The sequence below is a fragment of the Laccaria bicolor genome, genomic scaffold, assembly GCF_000143565.1.
Source record: "Laccaria bicolor S238N-H82 LACBIscaffold_19 genomic scaffold, whole genome shotgun sequence".
Lineage (NCBI taxonomy): Eukaryota > Fungi > Basidiomycota > Agaricomycetes > Agaricales > Hydnangiaceae > Laccaria > Laccaria bicolor.
The window spans coordinates 429,312-448,410 of NW_001889890.1; the positions used below are offsets into that span (position 1 = coordinate 429,312).

General features: G+C 48.7%; 5 protein-coding genes across 5 annotated transcripts; 2 read left to right on the forward strand and 3 right to left on the reverse strand.

Moving 5' to 3' along the window:
• LACBIDRAFT_300418 (oligopeptide transporter) lies at positions 1-4,612 on the reverse strand (the record flags this gene model as incomplete). Its single annotated transcript, XM_001883137.1, has 37 exons — positions 1-4; positions 60-191; positions 240-300; positions 354-484; positions 551-556; positions 606-752; positions 807-856; positions 910-955; positions 1,014-1,043; positions 1,102-1,119; positions 1,175-1,224; positions 1,277-1,306; positions 1,360-1,369; positions 1,424-1,457; positions 1,511-1,538; positions 1,588-1,594; positions 1,664-1,723; positions 1,779-1,818; positions 1,867-1,890; positions 1,952-2,038; positions 2,092-2,121; positions 2,193-2,291; positions 2,342-2,356; positions 2,412-2,458; positions 2,511-2,633; positions 2,689-2,720; positions 2,782-2,804; positions 2,856-2,900; positions 2,973-3,106; positions 3,164-3,183; positions 3,233-3,329; positions 3,392-3,425; positions 3,480-3,614; positions 3,673-3,762; positions 3,815-4,085; positions 4,136-4,476; positions 4,540-4,612. The coding sequence occupies 37 exons, from the start codon at positions 4,610-4,612 to the stop codon at positions 1-3; spliced, it is 2,604 nt and encodes an 867-aa protein (XP_001883172.1).
• A 2,010-nt stretch (positions 4,613-6,622) lies between these two features.
• Positions 6,623-7,971, reverse strand: LACBIDRAFT_328997 (uncharacterized protein; the record flags this gene model as incomplete). The annotated part of the gene is made up of 5 exons (XM_001883138.1): positions 6,623-7,029; positions 7,307-7,333; positions 7,395-7,483; positions 7,518-7,742; positions 7,859-7,971. 5 exons carry the CDS (start codon positions 7,969-7,971, stop codon positions 6,623-6,625), a joined length of 861 nt encoding a protein of 286 aa, XP_001883173.1.
• Positions 7,972-11,642: 3,671 nt separating this feature from the next.
• On the forward strand, positions 11,643-13,094 carry LACBIDRAFT_294698 (uncharacterized protein; the record flags this gene model as incomplete). The annotated part of the gene is made up of 2 exons (XM_001883019.1): positions 11,643-13,035; positions 13,069-13,094. 2 exons carry the CDS (start codon positions 11,643-11,645, stop codon positions 13,092-13,094), a joined length of 1,419 nt encoding a protein of 472 aa, XP_001883054.1.
• Positions 13,095-14,762: 1,668 nt separating this feature from the next.
• LACBIDRAFT_329000 (uncharacterized protein) lies at positions 14,763-15,825 on the forward strand (the record flags this gene model as incomplete). Its single annotated transcript, XM_001883020.1, has 4 exons — positions 14,763-14,944; positions 15,100-15,680; positions 15,731-15,734; positions 15,810-15,825. The coding sequence occupies 4 exons, from the start codon at positions 14,763-14,765 to the stop codon at positions 15,823-15,825; spliced, it is 783 nt and encodes a 260-aa protein (XP_001883055.1).
• Positions 15,826-16,732: 907 nt separating this feature from the next.
• LACBIDRAFT_329001 (uncharacterized protein) lies at positions 16,733-18,082 on the reverse strand (the record flags this gene model as incomplete). Its single annotated transcript, XM_001883139.1, has 6 exons — positions 16,733-16,761; positions 16,943-17,093; positions 17,288-17,356; positions 17,390-17,452; positions 17,672-17,997; positions 18,058-18,082. 6 exons carry the CDS (start codon positions 18,080-18,082, stop codon positions 16,733-16,735), a joined length of 663 nt encoding a protein of 220 aa, XP_001883174.1.
• Between the last annotated feature and the right edge of the window lie 1,017 nt (positions 18,083-19,099).

Below are 19,099 nucleotides of genomic sequence, written 5' to 3' on the forward strand. Positions count from 1 at the left end.
TTACCTTGAAAAACAGAAGGGTTAACGTCTAAGAGGCATCGAATTGGAAAAATGCGCACCCGAATGTTTCCCCAGGTGGGAGGGTACGAAGTGGTGCACTTGTCCAGTCTAGGGTTTGCTTATAAACCTGGTTTCCCCACCACTGTTGTATAGTACTTCGTCCGATTGTGCCATTGAGAGGATATTGCAAGCTGTTATGGATTAAGATCAAAGCAACGCGGAGACAGTTGCAACCATACCAAAAAAACACAAGGATAAGACCAACGGCTGTCCCAGCGTCAAGCGCAGCCGATAGTACGTCTGAGGAGAGGTGTGAGCAAGTTGTGCGCACTCGAAAGAGACCCGGAGCTTACAATTATATTTTGCCCAGTACGAAAAGTATTTTCGCCGAATAACATATTGAAAAGAGAACCCTACGACAGCCCAGGGCACGTAGTTGACAGCAGTGGCTGGGGGTATCTGACCTACGCCTGAAAAGATGAGGCTAGAGACGGCAAGATACGTCTGTCAGTAACAAAATGTTAGAAGACATTATCGCGAGGTTGCTTACGGGAAACTATAATGGACGTTGAGTATGACTGTGAGATATGCGAGCAAGGACGTACTTAAGATAGTTTAAAATTGTGTTTGGATATCTCCGGGAGACCAACCATAAAACGAGCGGGCACGCGGCGCCGATGAGGAAGAAGAACGTCACAGCTAGTGCCACCGCTGTGAATGATTGTGACAGTAGATCATCAAGAAGCTTACAGCTGTAATCGAATCAGATCCACAATTCTTAGACGTTCAAAAGACGAGACACTCACTGATAGATTTGATGCCTGCCAAACTGTATTGCAGGGCCGATTACTCCCCACTAAGATTTGGCGATTAAAACCAATGTAAATGAGTAGAAATCTCCGAACGCACGATGATAGAGGCGGCCCCGAAGACGCGTGTCGACGCGCAGGTGAAACTAGGGCAGATCATGTCTATCAGGGTTGGTCATGAGTAATGAGGTTACGTTCACATACCCATCCTTCTGGTCTGGATCGCACAAGTCCCTAGAGATGTTCGTATTGATTCGCAATCATGACACTAGGTAACACTGAAAGATCGTACTGTATATTTGTGAACATCCTATATTCGCGAATCAGGGATGATAGCTCTCAAGAAACGAGTGAACAATACACACCAAGACTGGACGCCAAGCTGAACGGTACCAGCTATGATGGTCGCTACAATCTGTCATGGACCTCAATAACCAGCTTTATCTCCATCAGCAAGGTGGACCTACTTGACACCAGAACATTGGTCGTGGGGGTACCTGTGGGACAGACATCAATATCGTCAAAAACACACGGGGAAGGAGAATAATACCTTCATATAACTACATCAAGGCAATGTCAAACTCGAACACGCCAATGGACGGCTTTGGACTTACTGCCCAAGTTTGAAGTCAGCCGTGAATTGCAGTGCTGAAGCAACCTTTGAGCACAAGTAAACGAAGTATGCTGAGGTGGTAGTGTACCTTGTGCCATCGTGATATAACCGTAAGTCTAGATAAAATTGAGCGGGACGAACGCAGGAGTAGCGGAGAGTGATCACCTTGAATCTATGAAAGTTCGACGATGAGATGAGCCACCTATGTCAAGGTGGGTGGTATCGGGTACGAGTAACGTACATCATATTTGCAGTCGGGTTCCCAGGCATCATGAAGCCGGCGATGAGCTCTGTGATGACACTAAAAAACGGTGTTGTGGTGAATTTCAAGCAAAGAAATTGAGTGGCATATTCACTTCAGTCCAACTTGGCGATTCGTGATCGCCTGAATCATCCCTGTTTGGTTAAATCAGGATCCGACCAGCGCTGAGCCCAGTCACATACCGATGGGTATCACGTAAAAAGTAGCTGTGCGAGAAGGGCATCAGTGTCACCTATGGGACACGGAGGAATGAAACCGGATGCTTACCGATGAGAAGGGCGATTAACAGCGCCCATATTGGCATTTGTGTTGGCCAGACCTTGATACAGATGCACGCGAAAACAAAAGTGATAACTGGGAGTATCTGGTTCAAGAATAGCTCGAACAGTTCTGGAAGGCCTACTCACCGAAAATACAAGCATAATACCAGTCAGGCACTAGATCCAAAAGAAAGCTGTAAGCGTTTGGTTGGTCTTTGAGAGAGACCCGAGTAGGTCGTGGCGCAGACCTTGCGGGTATTCTGACATGAGTTGAGCATGAACATCTGGTTGTTCGCGCATTGGCCTGCGGAATTGCAGCCGAATAGGCTTCCAGAAATAGATGATAGCTGCGCCTGCGTTGGTGAGGGTTTCTAATTCCGGCATCAACACAACATACCATGTGTGATAGTTGCTAAACGGAGAAAATCAGTAGTGTGATGCACAGAAGACAGTGCCCATAAACTCACATGTAATCGACGAGAAAGTAAGGCCGTATGCCACGACGAAGGTGGTGCTGCATCCAGCATCAGCGGAAACGCACTCTTGACCTGGAGGGAATGACGTACGATAGATATAGCGGGCTGTATTCATGGTAAGCCTCCTTGTTCAGCGTAGCAACATCGGGATTGAGAATTCTCGAAACATTGTAGTTGTGACCCGTGTTATCATATGTGTTCAGCGATGATATTCTGCCTCGAAACGATCAGCGCCTCAGCGTCAAACAATCATCAACCAGGAACGTACGGCATGTACTGGCTATGCCACACATTCAAGTACTGTGGCCCCCAAATCAAATAAGTTGTTGATCAAGAGGAAAGATTCCGCAGCGCGACCCACATATAGCACTGGTGTCAAAAACCCTGGAAAAGTGATCGTCAGCTCCCGCAGGCGATCCGACTTGGTAAGCTTACAATAGAAGAAGAAGAACCCAATCATAACGTTAGCTTCGGCCCACCCTTGAAGGAAGAAAAGCTAAATTTGTCGGGCGGCTGAAATGGAATTGTGAAAACGCACAAGGAGTAGCCAACCTGGATATGAATCATAACGGAAAGGCTTGGTCAAGGTAGCCAAGCCCATGAAGATTAGGACGCACGGACTGCCAATGAATGCGATTTGATTCCAATCGAAAGTGAGGACAGAGAAACCCAGTCCACTGTGGTATCTATAATTGGCAATAAGAAGTTAGACATATGGCATTGGGAGGGCGAACAGGGCTGACCCAAAAATTTGGTTGATTTTCTGGTTGACTTATTAGGCGTGAGATCTAGGACATTCCAGAGATACGTACGATGTTATCTGGGGCTGCCCAGCATACCTGCAAGTGAAAATCATGAGGTACTTCGTAGAGCAGGGTGCTGGGAGAGGTTTTTACCCAGCTGAAGACACTGTAGGGGAGGAATCCATCTTTGATGAACGTCTCATCTTGAAAAGCCAACAACATACATACCTCAACGCCTGGAAGAAATATCCGGGAATGAAATCTAGGTGAGAAGCGTTCAGATTCCGACACATAGCGGAAGAGGTCAATAACTCACACCACAGTACAGCAGCGCCAAAGGCGTAGATAAAGTATCGCTCTCTGCTGATCCCGTCGTGCTGGCCGATCCCGACGTATGTCTGCGAATGCAATGTGTTGAAGAGCGCACATGAGACGAGGGTATTCGGCCAGACTGAAGTCCCGATAATGCATCAGAGAAGGTCTGTCAATCCAAGGAAATGATACGTTACTCATTGATGGCGGTGCGACGAGAAAGCGGCGCGCAATGCCTCCGATAGAGAACCCGATCAACTGTGACGACATAACAAGAAGCCATTTATCTGTAGCAGTATTGATATTCTCGGACCGGAGGGTAGAGCGCGGGCGACTGACATGAAAAATTCCACGATTGCCCATAGTAAACTCGCTGAACGGCGATGATATCTGTTGCGTAAGCTGAGTTTGCGCTGACGCTTGCCATAATAGTTACAAGTACCTGGGAATCCCAAATCAATCCGTTCGCAGTCGTAGAGAAGTGGAGGCAACTTACATGTTCTTTGATCGTGAAGGGTCCAGGATTCAATTCTATGCCGAAAATCTTGGCCTGTGGGCAGACGCGGACCCATAGCCGGCCTAGAGGAAAAACCAAAAGTTGGGCTACGAGCTTTTGTCGTAAAAGTCAGCAAAGTAATCGGATACAGTGTGTAAACTCACCCCTCCAATGGCCACGGACGGGAAGCGAAGATGGAAAAATTGATTCATGCCCGAGAGAACAATTGCCCAACAGATACCGAGTACCCAAGCACGAAAGGTAGAAGCCGGCATTGTCGGGTCGTCAAAGTTAGCCACCGCCGACCGTACTTCAGGATATGGAGAGTCATCTGCTGTTGAAGAAAACGTCAGTTGGCGACTTCGGCCGGAACCAAGGCGCGAACCAAGTGTGACCGATGCACTGTCATAATTGGGGTCGAATAGGCTGTATATCGCACTTCCGCGCTCAGAAAGAGTGCGTGAGTCCAGCCCTTCTAGTTGAGAATCGAAGGGCGTTTGGTTTTCTGTTGATAAAGTCATGAAGATCGCGTCAGACGACATATGTGGGGCAGAAAAAGAGCGCGCACCCAAGGACTTCTCGGCATCTCCGAGATTATAGTCCACAATGTCAGTCTCCTCTTTGGCAGCAGCTGCACTCATCTCATCCCTGCTCTCGCCGTTACCGAACGTACCCGGAGGAAAGACCTGCAACGGTACACCCTCCAGCGCCGTGAACGCTGGTTTATAAAGATGAGGTGGAAGTGCGTGGGCGCGAGGTAGAAGTCTTTCTTGCTAAAAGGACAGCAAAAAAATGCAGAAAAATCAGGTAGGTGGTTTGAAGAGAAAAGATTTTGAGGGGTTCTTGGCGCGATAAGGTTCGTTAAATGCGAGTCGGAGATTGCGTGTCGCAGGAGATGTTGTTGAGGGTCTTTCAGGCAGCCGTTTGTGTGTGAATTTGAAGGAGAGAAACGAGGAATCGCGGCGATACTAGGCTCACAACTAAATGGTGCCTTGGCAGAGCTGACGACGGAACATTTGAAGTTGTGCACAGCAAAGTCACGTGGCATTTGTTCCTTTCAACTGGGCGCACGCAGATATCGGAATCTCCGCCAGAACGTGTTATATCAACTATTCCTAGCCGATGTGAGCTATCTATAACCGACACGAGACCCACGCTACCACACGAGGAATTATCACTGTTATCTGGGACTACGTACTTCAACATAACCCTAACCAATACCTGGTCGAAGAATCGAAGATCATCAGTGTCCTATTTTTACTATGACGAGCATTCGACACCTGACCTCGCTACCCCTGCACCGAAAATCAGGGCGAGTAGAGCTTGTTTTCCAGACCGGAACGGCACAGAATTTGGTACTGAGGGTTGCAAAGATTGATGTGTCTTTACGACGATCTCAAGATCTTGTGCACTTATCGCTTCACTGACGAACTGAACGTAACTCAGAGCCAGACGTTTTGGGCGGCACTATTGCGCGTAGCACTGTCATGATGCGCTTCGACCTCTGACGACTCGGAGTGAGGGGCACAAGGTACGTCTGTATTTTTGACCAATGAAATTCTGATCATACGGAGCTCAAAGGCGTACAGCAAAAGCCTACCTTTCAACAAATGATCTCTCTGAATCCTTGTAAGCAACATGACATCTCACAACGGACACGGGTTTTTTGACATACGGGTACGGATGTGGCGCCTGTGGCCATTTATTCCCATCTAGTAGCATCTAGTTCAATGGACGAAAGTCAGTGTCACGTTCTCATGTTAAACACAACCATGGTCACGGAGAATGCAGCACCCACAACTCGTACGAATCCGACAACCTGTCATAGTCTCGACCACGCAGATAACGCTTCAAACCTTCGAAGACAATAGAACTACCTTTGAGGCGCCGCCGAAATGAAATATCAAGACAAACAAATGGACTTGCTGACGCGATATGTCATGTCTCTGCGAAACTTACACTCCCACGTGCGATGCAGAAAAGGTCGCCGCCTGAGCAATGACAACGCCAAGAGGAGCCAAGAGGTCGCTCCAAGTCTTATAGTGCAAAATCATTCAATGTTCATCTCTCAACTCAATCTTCACGAACACGTCTACCCGACTCGGAACAGCGTGTGAGGACTTCTTTCAAGCGTTGGCAAGGAACACGACTGCATAAAGCTCGAAGGTTTCAAACATAATCCAGGCACAGGCCTGGACAGGCACGTTCATCCACAAAAAATAAGCTGGGAGCGCAGCCCCGAGTCCGCTATCAACCGTTCTTGGTTACTCACATACGATATCGATCTAGATACCATGATAAACGGACGAACTCTCATAGGTCGGTTCTGTGGTCCTAGGTTTTCTGCGTGCCCTTCTAAATTGAGCAGCAGAGTTTGACCCAGTGTTGGCCAAACCAGTGGATATCCACGTGGTTCACACATATCCACGAAAACGTGGGTAACCATGCCCATGTGTGGGCATGGTTTTGGCCGTTTATGGAAATGAGTGATGGGAAGGTCGAAATATCAAGCAGATAGGTAGAATAGCAGAGGATACAGTAGAAGTTCTCATAATGCATAACGCCGGGAAGGGCCAATTTCCGATGCATTATTAGATTTATGCCAGTGTAGATAGGTGTAACAAAACGTGACAGTGACATATCGTGTGACTCTAGTGTGACTCTCTGCTGCTGAACCACTCGTTCAGCGACGTCTGCCTCGCCTTCGCTGTCTCCACCCTCCTCAACTGGATTCGAAACTGCCTCAGACTTCGAGAGAGGTCTAGGCAGGTCTCGGAGTCTCCATATTTAAGGGAGAGGCGTTCCACTTTCTCACATAAACTCCTTAACTCGCCTATTCCAATATCCTCCTCCTGTTCATCCTCCTCCTCGTCATCAGACTCGATCTCCTCAATCTCACCCCTCTTAAGTGCCATCTCGTGGTTAACCTGGTCAACAATTTCGTCCTCGCCACCTGTCAACAACGACTTCGGGCTGACGTGGTTTGTATGGCGCGTGCTCAGTGCGGGGCTTCCGTTTCCGCTCGGATGTGTTGCGATCAACAGGCATGTGAAGAAGTCTATGGCTGGGGAAATGAAGCGGCGCGTTTGAGAACAATAACCTCCCATTCCTCCTTACTCGACACGTAATGACAGCGAAATTTCTAGCAAAATATTGATTAGATAGCACTCCAGTGTGGTCTCCCTGAGATAGAGGACTTGTCTCGAATTTTCTAGAAAGTGATCACTTAGATTATTGTCAATGTTGCCTAGATACCACCAAAATATTCTATCCCATAGTGCATATTTGCTCTCAAAATGTTATGCATTATGTGATATGCGAAACCCAAGACTAACCAACGCGGGAAGAGCACAAATGTGATGCTTAATGAGAATTATGCATGCGTAGATCATGCACTATGAGAACTTCTACTGTACATATTACAAATGGCGAGTAGCAGTTCTGACGACTGCCCAGCATGTATATTTAGCGATTGAGACTCTTTTCGGCGTTGAGACGGGCCAGAATGTATGCTGGAAAGAAGAGATGTGTTGTTGGATCACAAACAGGATTTCGGACGCTGTGCCCCATTTAGTGGTCCAATTCATTTTTGAGGACCCGTCGATTTTCTTGTAGATTCTAACAATCCAATTTGCATCCTGATAGACCCCGTAGTTCTTGTACAATATGTGGAAAGTCATAGAATTGTCATATACTGAATACTGTCCCAGAAACATTTCCTGTTGGCTTTGACTATGCACAAGGTTTTCGGGCTCGTCGAACTGATTCGGACTATGCTAAAATTTAAGCAAAAAGGTCGTGTGTTGGGGGAGAAACAAAAAGAAAGTATTTGGCGGCGCAAACACCTTAAAACTTTCCGTTTTTCCAAAAAAGGATTGCTATCTCACATGATCCCAGTGATCTGAGTGTATCGCCGATATTGCCGACCAGCGCCGAGGGTGGGAAAACCATGCCCACGTTCATGGGATGTGGCATAACCAGTGGATTCCCACGAAAACATGGATATGGCCTACATGGCAAGCATGGTCACGGCCAACACTGGTTTGACCTCAACAGCGAAGGTCTTTTTTTGACTGGTTGCGAGGGTTGCTTTGACACTGACAGGCGTCGAAACGAGGTTCGAGCTCAAAAAGTTTCAAGGAGTCGTGAAGTTATGAAAATTAGGAACATCACGCACATAATATCAGCGCTCTTGCTGAATGGCGCTGAGCGTCAACGGTCAACGTGAGTCAGGCTCAGCTTGCAGTATTTTTTGAAGATTCGATCATCCATTGGGTGACTTCCCGTAACACAAATTCGCGAGATTTAAATAAATCGACGAGATCTAGGGTCTTTTGCCGGGATGCCGAGTCTTGTAAGGGTTCGACTTTGATGGAGGCCCTGGTTGGCACCCAGTTATAAACCTTAATCTATTCAGAGGGTACAGACCCCTCGAATAGATTTCAAACGCTGGAATCAACCCTGCCATCATGACACCTTTCCTTCCTGGGTACGTTTTCTTCCCACCTAGCTTAGTCAGCTCTACCTCATCCCTCTCTACTCTCCTACGGCTGAGGGCAGTCTGCTCTCTCGTTATAATTTGAAGCCATTACAGAGTTTATTAGTAGTGCTAACGTCCTCTTGTTCCAAAATTTCCTCTCCGAAGCTGTTTTTCCTTCCACAAACAATCTTCTCAGCACATAACTCACAGAACCACAGCATGTTCAGCTCAAGTTGACATTTTCTTGGCTTCATTTATTATGTGTCCTACTTTCTGGCTGATATGATTGAGCATCAACTATAATACACCCATCCATGGGCCTGTGTGTCCTCAAAACAGCTCAGATGAGAGGGAAGTAAGTTTATTCATGTCAGGTGAATAAATCTAATCAGTTGGCATTACGGTTTATTTGCTTGATTAAATCGCAAGCCAGGGTACTCATTTCAAACTCCGATAAGGGTGAGATTTACTCGTTTATGTAGATTTATGTTACGGGAAGTCACCCATTCTTCAAGTTCTAGACATGGAGTTAGCAGAGTTGCGAGTGCCGGGTCTTTCTTTTATAACCGCGATCTAGATGCCGTTACACAAGGGGAGACTCCCATAGGTCAGTCCTAGCCACGGTCCTATGTTTTCTGAGTGCCCTTGAAGTTGAATTTCAGCATTTGGCGTTAACAACCCTTATGGCGGCCTCTCCTTTGTTTCCTTTTGAACCCGACCAGTTGCCAGAGCAGACGTCGAGATGAGGCTGGAGCTCAACAAGTTATGAAAGTTTCAAGGGGCTGCAAATTCATAGACATTAGGCACGTCCCGCGCACCACATCAACACTTTTTGGACGGAGTGAGTGTCAATGTGAGTCAGGGTTAATCTATTTTTCGTAACTAAAATTTTCCGTTCTTCCCCGGGCCAGACCAGACATGAGGCGTATATGTACACCGGAAGTTAGCGCGCTTGCGGGCTAGGCAAGGACCTGTGAAAGTCATGTTAGGTGGCTGATCCCTGTGCGGACAAAAATTTGGAAATTTCCCGCAAATACATGAGGCAGAATGTAGGCAGATGTGCGGACAAAAACGGCCCAAATTTCAATGGCCTGATCCAGTCCGGACAAAAATTAGTCAACAGCGCTGAATTTCAGGGACACACTCTCCATACGCGAAGATTTGCTTTGCTGATGTTTGCCCAGTTTCTTTGCACCCTCTGTCATTCCCCCAGCACCACTAACAACAGTTCAATATTCATGAAGACCATGACATATTCAAAGTGTTGAATAATCGCCACCCAGATATCAAGAAGGCGATTATTGCGTTGGCCGTCGGTGAGGAAGGATACAGATGACGAGAATCAGTAGGTAATTAAGTATGAAGTGCTTTACATCAATTCCCTTACATTCTTACGGCCCTGGGAGCCCTGTGCAGCGAAAAAAAATGGAATACTGCCTAGTAATAGGCCTGATGTAGTGTGCGGACAAAAATTTCGAACATCTGGATTCTGTGCGGACAAAAATCACCAGATTTGGAGATTTTGGGATCAGCCATTTGACATGACTTTCACAGGTCCTGCTAGGCACAACTTGCTCAGTCTCTTTTTTTTTGAATCAAGAAATCATGAGAGGTCCTACGGTTCTACAGTCGCGGACAATCAAACCCCACTTATTTTTGTGCCCCCTTTTTGTGAGCGTCGACCTGAGTCCAGAGCCTTTTCAACCGGGCTAGTGATAGAAACGCTAGCACTACTATAAAGTACAGCGGCGGGTTGCGCGAAATTGAGAAAAAGACGGATATTGCGCACACTGTAAAAGCTTATTTCAGAATTTGAGATGAACGACCATAACGTCCTACTCGTGATGGCTCAAGCTCGGAGAATGGATCTATAGGGCATGTCAATAAAGTATTTTGGTAATGGGCGATCGCATCCTGGCACCGGATATATATCGCGGAAGCAAGGCTACTGCATAAAGCAGAACCTGGACCATCCTTAGAGTCAGATCCGATGGCTTCACGATAATATTGAATATTTTGATCCAGATCTATGATGTCCTTCGGATTGGATTGTGTATACATTCAGAAAGGATGTTGGCGAGGGTAACGAGAATCTCAACGTGGGCGTTTTGATCAGATTTATCTGAGAGTTTTCAATGCTTCCTGACTGTGACGAACCGCCTCATCCAAGTCGTCGGCAATGATTGGGCCCTACTTCGCAAAGTCTCCAAAGAGCCTTCGTCAGGTTTCAAAGGAGCGCGACGACTCAGAGCGGCCCTGTCCCACTGGCAGTACGTCAACTTTCCCAGCAACATCGTTTATATCTTCCGAGTAATGGTAGTGACCGTCGTATGCTTGAGCGAGGCTGTAGAGACACAAAAGAAGAGATCGACGACCAGTGCATGTCCGCCACGCCGTAAGAGTGACTCTGGAAATGATCATACTGCCAGTTTTTTTGATCTTCTGAATGATGAAGAATTTGGGCCAGTTGAAAAATATTCGCTCGCATCCCGCCGCTTTACTATGAATGAAATGGTAATTTGTTAGGTAGACGAACTGATGCCAGACACCGAGAGGATGGGGTTAATCCGAGCAGAATGTGCTCGTCCAAACGAACGAATTCCTGACTGCGAGTGTTCCGAATCCAGGTTCCACCCCGTCGATAACAAGTCCAGACCTCGTGAGCAACGCAAAGGGCCACACACCCATTCTTGCTTGGTGAGCCACAGGTATGGTGAACTGGCTCTCGGGATGGCCTAGGCTTCGCCGGATAATGATAGTGTCACTCCTCAACGCAAAGTCGATGTTGATTACAAGCTAGACTGGACTCCTGGCATTGAGCAAAAACGGTCAAAGGCCATATCAAGTTGCTGCCTCGACTCTAACCATGATAGCGTAGGCTATGAAACCGAGGAAACGTGCATGGAAATCCCTCGCTTCGTGGAAGTTGTTCTGAATTGACATTATTGGTCCCGTGGATCGTGAGTAAAAATATAAGAGTGACTCTGAACGTTCGTCCATCCTTGTCATCCTGACTCCAACCTCCCCCACAAAATGGTTTAAATTCCCCGGCTTTACCATGTATTCCCTCTAACCCACCAATTGACAAGACGTATACACACATCAAACAATGATCGTTCGAATACACAACAACGCCCTCCAATCCAAGTTCAAACTCTTATACTGTAACACATAAAAAAAATTTTACAAAAATGTTCGGTGAATCCGAGTCCGAAAGCCCCCGCGTCCCAAGCCCATGGGACTCCCTCATCTCCCTTCCCCCTTCTCCAAAGCCATCTTCATGGGGCACCTCGACGCGCCCACACACACCCTCCCCACTCTCCTCCGACCTCCCCTCCCCCTCTCTCCCAATCCCGCGCCTAGTCCCCGAATCAGACGACGGCAACGTCGAATACAAACTCCAACTTCTCTCTCCCTCCCCCGCCCGCTTCGCCCGCCTCGTCACGCAACTCAAATGGCGGCTACTCGAAGGCGGCGGTCAAGCCTACTACGAACTAGGCGTATCCGATTCCGGGGACTTGATTGGACTGCCTAGGGAGGACCTTGAAAGGAGCTTGGAGACGCTTGAGATGATGGCGGGTGAGATTGGCGCGAGTGTGGTTGTTGTTAAGGAGATTGAGGTCCCGGTTGGGATGGTGGAGTTGGTGGCGAGAAGGGAGGGGAAGAGGAGGGGGAAGGGCAAGGTGGAGGATGAGGATACGGATACGGGGAGTTCGACGGTGCAGACCGAGACGGAGACTGAGACTGAGTCGCCTTCTGATACGGATGGCGATGATCTTTCGGCCACTGTTGTCTTGGAGCGCGACGCTCTATTCGCAATGGACTTTGAATCGGATTTGGACGAGCCTACCTCCCAACCTCGGTATGCAATCGACCTAGAGATCGCTTCGGTATTCAAGCCCAGGCCTGTACGTACCGGAGTCCACAGCCATCTACACATCGCTGGTAATGCTGGGGGGAAGAATAAGAAGGTGAAGAAGCCGAAGCATTTGATGTCGTTTAATGGGGACGAGGGGAGTGTGAATGGGGATGGGAATGGGGACGCGATGGAGCGCAACAAGGCTCATAATCGAAGACAAGCAAGGGACAGGAAGAGGGAGGAGAAGAGGAGGGCGTTGACTGCGTTTGCGGCACAGAGCGTCGCCACTGGTCCTGCCGCCGCCGTTGACTTGGACTCGTCTACCATCGTACACGGTCTGGAGCAGATGCACGTCACCATTGAGGAGCCCGCTACCTTGACCGTTCCTTCTGACGACACCACTCTCGAGGTCTCCTCTATCATCTCATCCATCGACATCTCATTAGAAATACAAGAAGACGAAGATGCGGAGGACGACGACGACGTCTTCGCCCCACCAACAACCACCACCTCCTTCTCCTCCTTCTCCACCTTCCCCGCCACCCCAGGCGGCGAATCGTTCTTGAACGTCCCAGCCCTCTCCAGCGTCTTTCCCACCACCTCTTCTGGGGCTGGCTCCGCGACGAACGGGGGAAAGGCGGAGAACGTGAAGGGTGAGACGAGGTTGATCGTTGAGGCGCTTGTGGTTAGGAAGATGTCGTTGGAGGAGGCCTTTTTGGATTTTGGTGGGTTTTCGTTGACTTAGTGTGTGCTTGTAGTGGGGGGAGGAAGGGGTTTTGGTTAGAGTGAAGTAGAGTGCGCTGTTTTTTGTTCTTGTTTTATTCCAAATAATTTATCAAGTTGTCGTGTTACTTTTACTGAGGAGTTGATTTGTAGAGGCATTCATTCGCAATCTGACTTTGTATTTGGAGTGTGAGGGTAATTTAATCGCGTTGGCGTTCAATCCACACGTACGCGTAAGGCCTTGAAGCTCAGGAAGTCACATCTTCACCCATTTCAAGTTACTTTTACATTGCAAATTTGCTAAGTACAAATCAATCGTCCTTCTGTCCGTCGCGCATTCGTTCAATGATAAACCAAGCACGAAGCTCAATCATAAAACACCAAAGCCCGAAGCTCAATCGACTCTCGGGGCGGAGCGTCCTTTGGCGTAGTAGGGTCTTCGAAACCCGTATGCGGAGTGAACACCGCTACACTCCCATCTTGCACCGAATCAAAACTGCCAACACTTTCATCACCTTCCACTCCAAAAAAAAAACAGCAACCGACTTACCACTTTATCAAAACCAACTCATCCGGCGTCATCCCTCTAAAATACGTCCACCTATGACCAGGATTAAACTTAACACCCAACGTCTCGCCCTCTCTATCGGGGTACACCAACGTCACAGGCACCACGTCCTTCTCCTTATCCACGCTCCTATAATCGCATAAACCCAAAGGCCAGTCTAAAGCAGGGTGGGAGATGGGTCGCCAGAGGTTTATGATTTGGAACCGGCGTTTAAGGAGGTCTGCGGCGTCTGAAGGGGGGAGGTGTCGGTGGACGCGGGCGATGGAGGCGGAGGTTGTTTGGTCGACGTGGACTTGGGAGACGGGTTGGCGTTTGGAGGGGGTGTCGTCTGTTTCGCCGGGGCGGCGGCGGCGGATGGCTGTGTGTGTGTTAGCTTGGGAATATGGGACGGGGGGGGGAGGAAAGACGTACTGTGATCGAAAAGAACGACACGACTAGCCCCAGTCAGCTCTTTGATCAACTCGATACTCTCAGGATAATATTCCTTGACTATCTCCTCGTCCCCGTTATCGAACGTCGTATACTTTGCAGGGCGGTTGAAAAGCTGAAAACCAGCCGTGTCAAGTGTCGCTTCTTCCCCTTCGCCTTCTTTACCTCTCAAGTTCTCGATGACGACGGCGTAATCGGCGCGGGTATAGTTCGCCTCCCGTTCGCCTGTGAGTGGGTCGGCGTTGATGTGCTGGTATGCTTTTTCGCCGGTGGGTGGTGGGACGAAGTAGGATAGGGTTGCGAGTGTTGAAGTTGCGTGTGTTAGCGTCATTGTTGCTGATGTATTGTAGCCTTGGGATTTGGGGTAGGGGAAAGAGAAGGAGCAGGGAATTTATACATTTTTTTGCATCTAGGTGGGATGAATAATCAGTGGCACAGAAGCGGGGTTGCGTGCTCAGCTTACTAAAATTATTAGTGGTACGGCTCCTGAGTTTGTGATCTTCTGTAAGCGACTCAGAATTCGCCATTCTGATCTACAGCGTCAATTCTGGATTTTTCAGAGCTCCGGTTTTCAGAAATTTCAGAGCTCCGGTCTGTTGTTGGTTCTGAGATGCGTTTCATCACGTGCGTGATTGAATTGGCGGGGGAGCGTGAAGTAGACCGGTGACCGTCTGTATATGAAGCGTGAAGCGCCTCTTGTCTCAAAACGGAAAGGGGCGGGAACGAACTAACATGGAACTCCCGCGTTCCTACCGTCCCCAGCGCACCCCAATCATCAATGTTCTTCAACGGAAGCAGAAACCGACGTGCTCTTTCTGCCTTCGACCACGCGAGCAGTCGTTGGGCAGCCATACCTTTGCGCGACCCAACCACCCAAAGGCCTTCTTCTCGCCCAACAGACACCCACGCCCTCGGTAAGCAGACACTCTCCCTCACATCTTGGAATATCCAGGCCTCCCTTTCAAGGCACGTCACACGCTCCGAGCTCATTCTCGACCGCATTTTGAAAGGACCCAAATCTCCAAGAAGTCACGTCAAGCATCCGGCATGTTCTCCTCAGCAACCCCAGAATACGCTCGAGCTTCCTAACGACGGACGCTGAGGACGACACGTCTTTCAAGGGGGGCGTACCATTCGCGACTATGACGTTGCTCTCCAACAAACGTTTCGGCTCTCCGTTGCTCGCTGGCGAGGAAAGTTCAAAGATGGTGCTCGACAGCGTCTTCCGCACGGAGTTGTCTAGCAGGTACAACAGGGACGCGCTCTGCGTGAATATCGTCTCCCCATCTTTGCCCCGCTCAATCTTCCGTCTCCTCAACGTCCACCTCGGCCCCTTCGACTCACAGGCCAGGCGTATGGATCAGATGGACGTACTAGCTCGGCTCCTGCGCGAGCCCGGATGCAGCGGCGCTATCATCGCAGGTGACTTCAACGCAGTTTACCCGAGGGATCATCAGCTCATCGATGACCATGAGCTGGTTGATGCGTGGGTTGCGCTGCATGGGCGTGATGGAGGAGATACTTGGGGACATTGGGGTGTCCCTGTTGAGATTGAGGATGAATTTGAACCGGGGAGGTTGGATAAGGTTGTTATGTTGGGCATGAAGCCTGAGGAAATTGAAGTCCTACAGCCTGGGCGCGTGGGCGCGTGTACGCATTGGAGCGAGCACTGCGGGTTGCGCTGCACCTTCACCATTTAGTACTGTAAGCAACTCGCTTTTTCGACGCGCATATGCTCTATCTGCAATCGCCGTATCTCTTGAAACGTGCTGTAAGCAGATACTATGCGCTTTAAGCTGCATCAAGGAGATACGCGACTACGGAGGTCGGAAACGTCATACCAGTGTGTATAGAACCTTCATAACAAGCAAGTCAGATGTGTGAAGAGGAGAAATAAACGGAGCAAGACGAGCTGAAATAATGAATCACGAATCCACGAAATGGACGCCTAGTTTATCGATGAAGGCAGTAGGTTTGATGACGAGGAAGGAGGAGAATTTGACGAACGAAAGTGGACAAGCAAGACCTGTAGATTAAAAGGGCGTTATTTGGTACATCGAGAAGACAACGTGGTAATCTTGTCCATTACACCATCTACTACCCAAATTTCAGAGGGGTTTGCCTGTTATACATTTTGTCCCGGACCCCCGTCGTTCTTGCACGGAGAAGAAGCAAAAGGAAATTTTAGTGGAATGCGCAGAGAAGGATTCGAACCTCCATCTCCAAAATCCAGGTCGGGACCACCCAGATTTTGGAGTGTTACCATTACACCATCTGCCCAAATTTCTGGCTTATCTTTGATTCATCCCGAGAAAACTGCAAGCCACCCACGGAACTCTTATTTGGAAGTGCAACGTATGGCCGGATACCGGTGTTTGTGGGCTAAAAAAAAAAAAAAAGAAAAAGAAAAAAGAAAAAGGGAAGAGGAGGAAGGGAGGACCCAAACCTCACAATATCAACACGGCGTGCAACAACACAAGCAAGCAACCTGCAGAACACCTCACTGAGCTGCGGCAGTGTGTCCTGGGGTGTTTGCGAGCTGTAGGAAAGCAGGGTAAATCGGGATACTGGATACTTGCTTAGTTTTGTGAGATCATCAGGGTTTGTTTCCTCCTTTTAGATTTATTTCGTGTTATATAAGCTGGATACTCGCTTAGATTACACAAAGGTACAGTCAGATCTCTGATAAGATAGAACAAGCATTAGACCCGTTCCTCCCTATGTTCAATCCCTGCACATTTTTTTTGTAAAATTGAAGGACAGTTCAAAAAAAAATGATCATTGAGAAGGTATTCTACACATAGAAACACAGTAACAAATAACTAAATGACTATGATGAAAGCAGGGCACGTCGCCGATGTGCCCCCTGCTTCTCATGAGAAAAGGTGGGGGAGAGAAACCATCTTGCTCACCTGGATTAATGTGGACGGTGACGACGACATGCATCGTCACAGTCTGGATGTCGTGGCATGTCCATTGACGTGCCAGGCCATCTTCATCGTCCCTCGTCATCGTGTCGTCGTCATGGTTCTTTTGTGGTAGGTTGTGAGGTTGACGTGGACCCTGCTTGTTCGACAATGGTCATGTCTCGTCGTGTGCTGTTGTTCTGCCATGGTTGTTGCATGGTCGTGTTGTCGCGTCGTGGTGGTCGGTTGTTGCTGGGGAGGGGTGACGTGGCCATGGCCACCGTTGTTTGTCTGGTGGTGGTGGCATGTTAGGTGGGTGGCAGAGAAGAACTGGGATGGCAGGGGACTCACTACGATGACGACAACGACAATTAGCATCTGGTTTGTGTCGGATGGTTGACGTGACCCGTGCATCTGGTACTAAAATAAGGGGGAGGGCAGTACCATACATACCTTTTGGCGGCATGGTGCCTTGAAAGAAGGACCCTCATGTCGTGAAGGTGTTCCAGAGACCAGCTAAGAGTAGATTAGTAAAGATAATAAAAATATTTATATAACGAACCTACCATTTTTCCGAAGTCAACCGAAACAGGTGATGAAGCCTGTTTCCGGGGTCATCCTCTTGGTCTCTTTGCCGCCGAGCTGCATTTTCACCCAACGACGCCCTCAGCCTCTGCTTATACCCAGTTCTGGGAGGCTGTCCGAGTCTTAGACGGGGGCTGACTTGATCTTCACGCTCCCTTTTGAGTGACCGCGTTTACGTTCCGCAAGAGGCGGTGTTGTTGTTGAGGTTGGAGGGTCTGTAGTGGGTGCGTATAAAGCAGTTGATGAGCTGGCGGATGAGACAGCCACCTCGCGAGGTCCGAGACAGGCTGTTTGAGGTGTATGTGAAGCAGCCGATGGGGTGGTGGCTGAAAGAGGGCTTGGGTAAGCCATAGAGGGTGTGTGGGAAGCGGAAGGTGAGCCAGGGGGTACGGCTTTCGCTGCTGAAAGCATGCGATGGTCGGCAGGGGAGGTTGGAATAGTCAGCGGAACCACAGATGTGGGAGTTCCACGATAATCTATAAGTTGATTGAAGGAACGTGAGTATGTATCATGAATAGATCACAAAGATAACTTACGCACCTGAGGGGTTTCCAAAGCCATTCTACATGGGTGGCGTGAATTCTTGTACAAACCGTGATCTGCTCAGATGTTGGTTGCATCAGCAAGGGCACGAGGAAAGAAATATCTGGGGACTTACATGCCTTGTGAGTTCCCGGATGCTCTCAAACAAGTTGGAGAATGTTTCCCCAGTTTTTCAGCGGGTACCGATCCAGAATCTGAGCCCCCTCGTGTTGCCGTCGTGGTTGAGCGAGACGATAGTCATTGCCAACGAACTCTGAGCAGTGATCAGGTGATGATTACATAATTTATTTTTCAGACTCAGTATCCGTATCCGCTATTCTCCACAGACATCGTCATCCAGCCCAACGTATCGCTGTTTGATCACTGTCCATATCATCGGTGAGCGTTCAAATCCCTTCCTGCGGATAATCCCCCTGGCTAGTCTCAGTCAGTGTTCAATTACTCTTCGGCACGTGTTCCTCCTTGACACTCTTGTACATGGTACAAAGAAGGTTTCAACGCCATCTTTGACGATCGCCTTCTTCGACTTGTCCTTGTAGTTGATCTCGCCATCTTCGTGGCAAAGCGACGCTGCGCAGCACGGCTAGAGACGTTGAGTTTAGTACCGTGACTATTGACTCCGTGGGCTAGGGCACCACCTCTTTGACGATGACTTCGTTGAGGGACATGCCCTCCGAGTCCGGCATATTCAGCTTCTATGTATGCCACTGAGCGTATCTATTCACGAGAAATGAGGAGGAGCAACGATAATCTGGGCTTACAACTTGTGTCGAATGATGGAAACAACACTTCTCGTGGCAGAATGTGAGCCCACATTTGCCTTCGAGGTTCACAGTAAAGTGGTTGTCCGTGCGTCGCGGATACTGAACTTGTTGATGCTGGGGCCAGACTTGACAATAACTGCGATATCATAGTGTTCAGCTGTAGACTCCGTAACGCAAGGGAAAAAACTGACCATTGTGGGACGAATCTGCCTCACCTGAATGTAAAGGCCGCCAACGACTTTCTCCTCGTCGGCGGCCTCTACATTTTCTC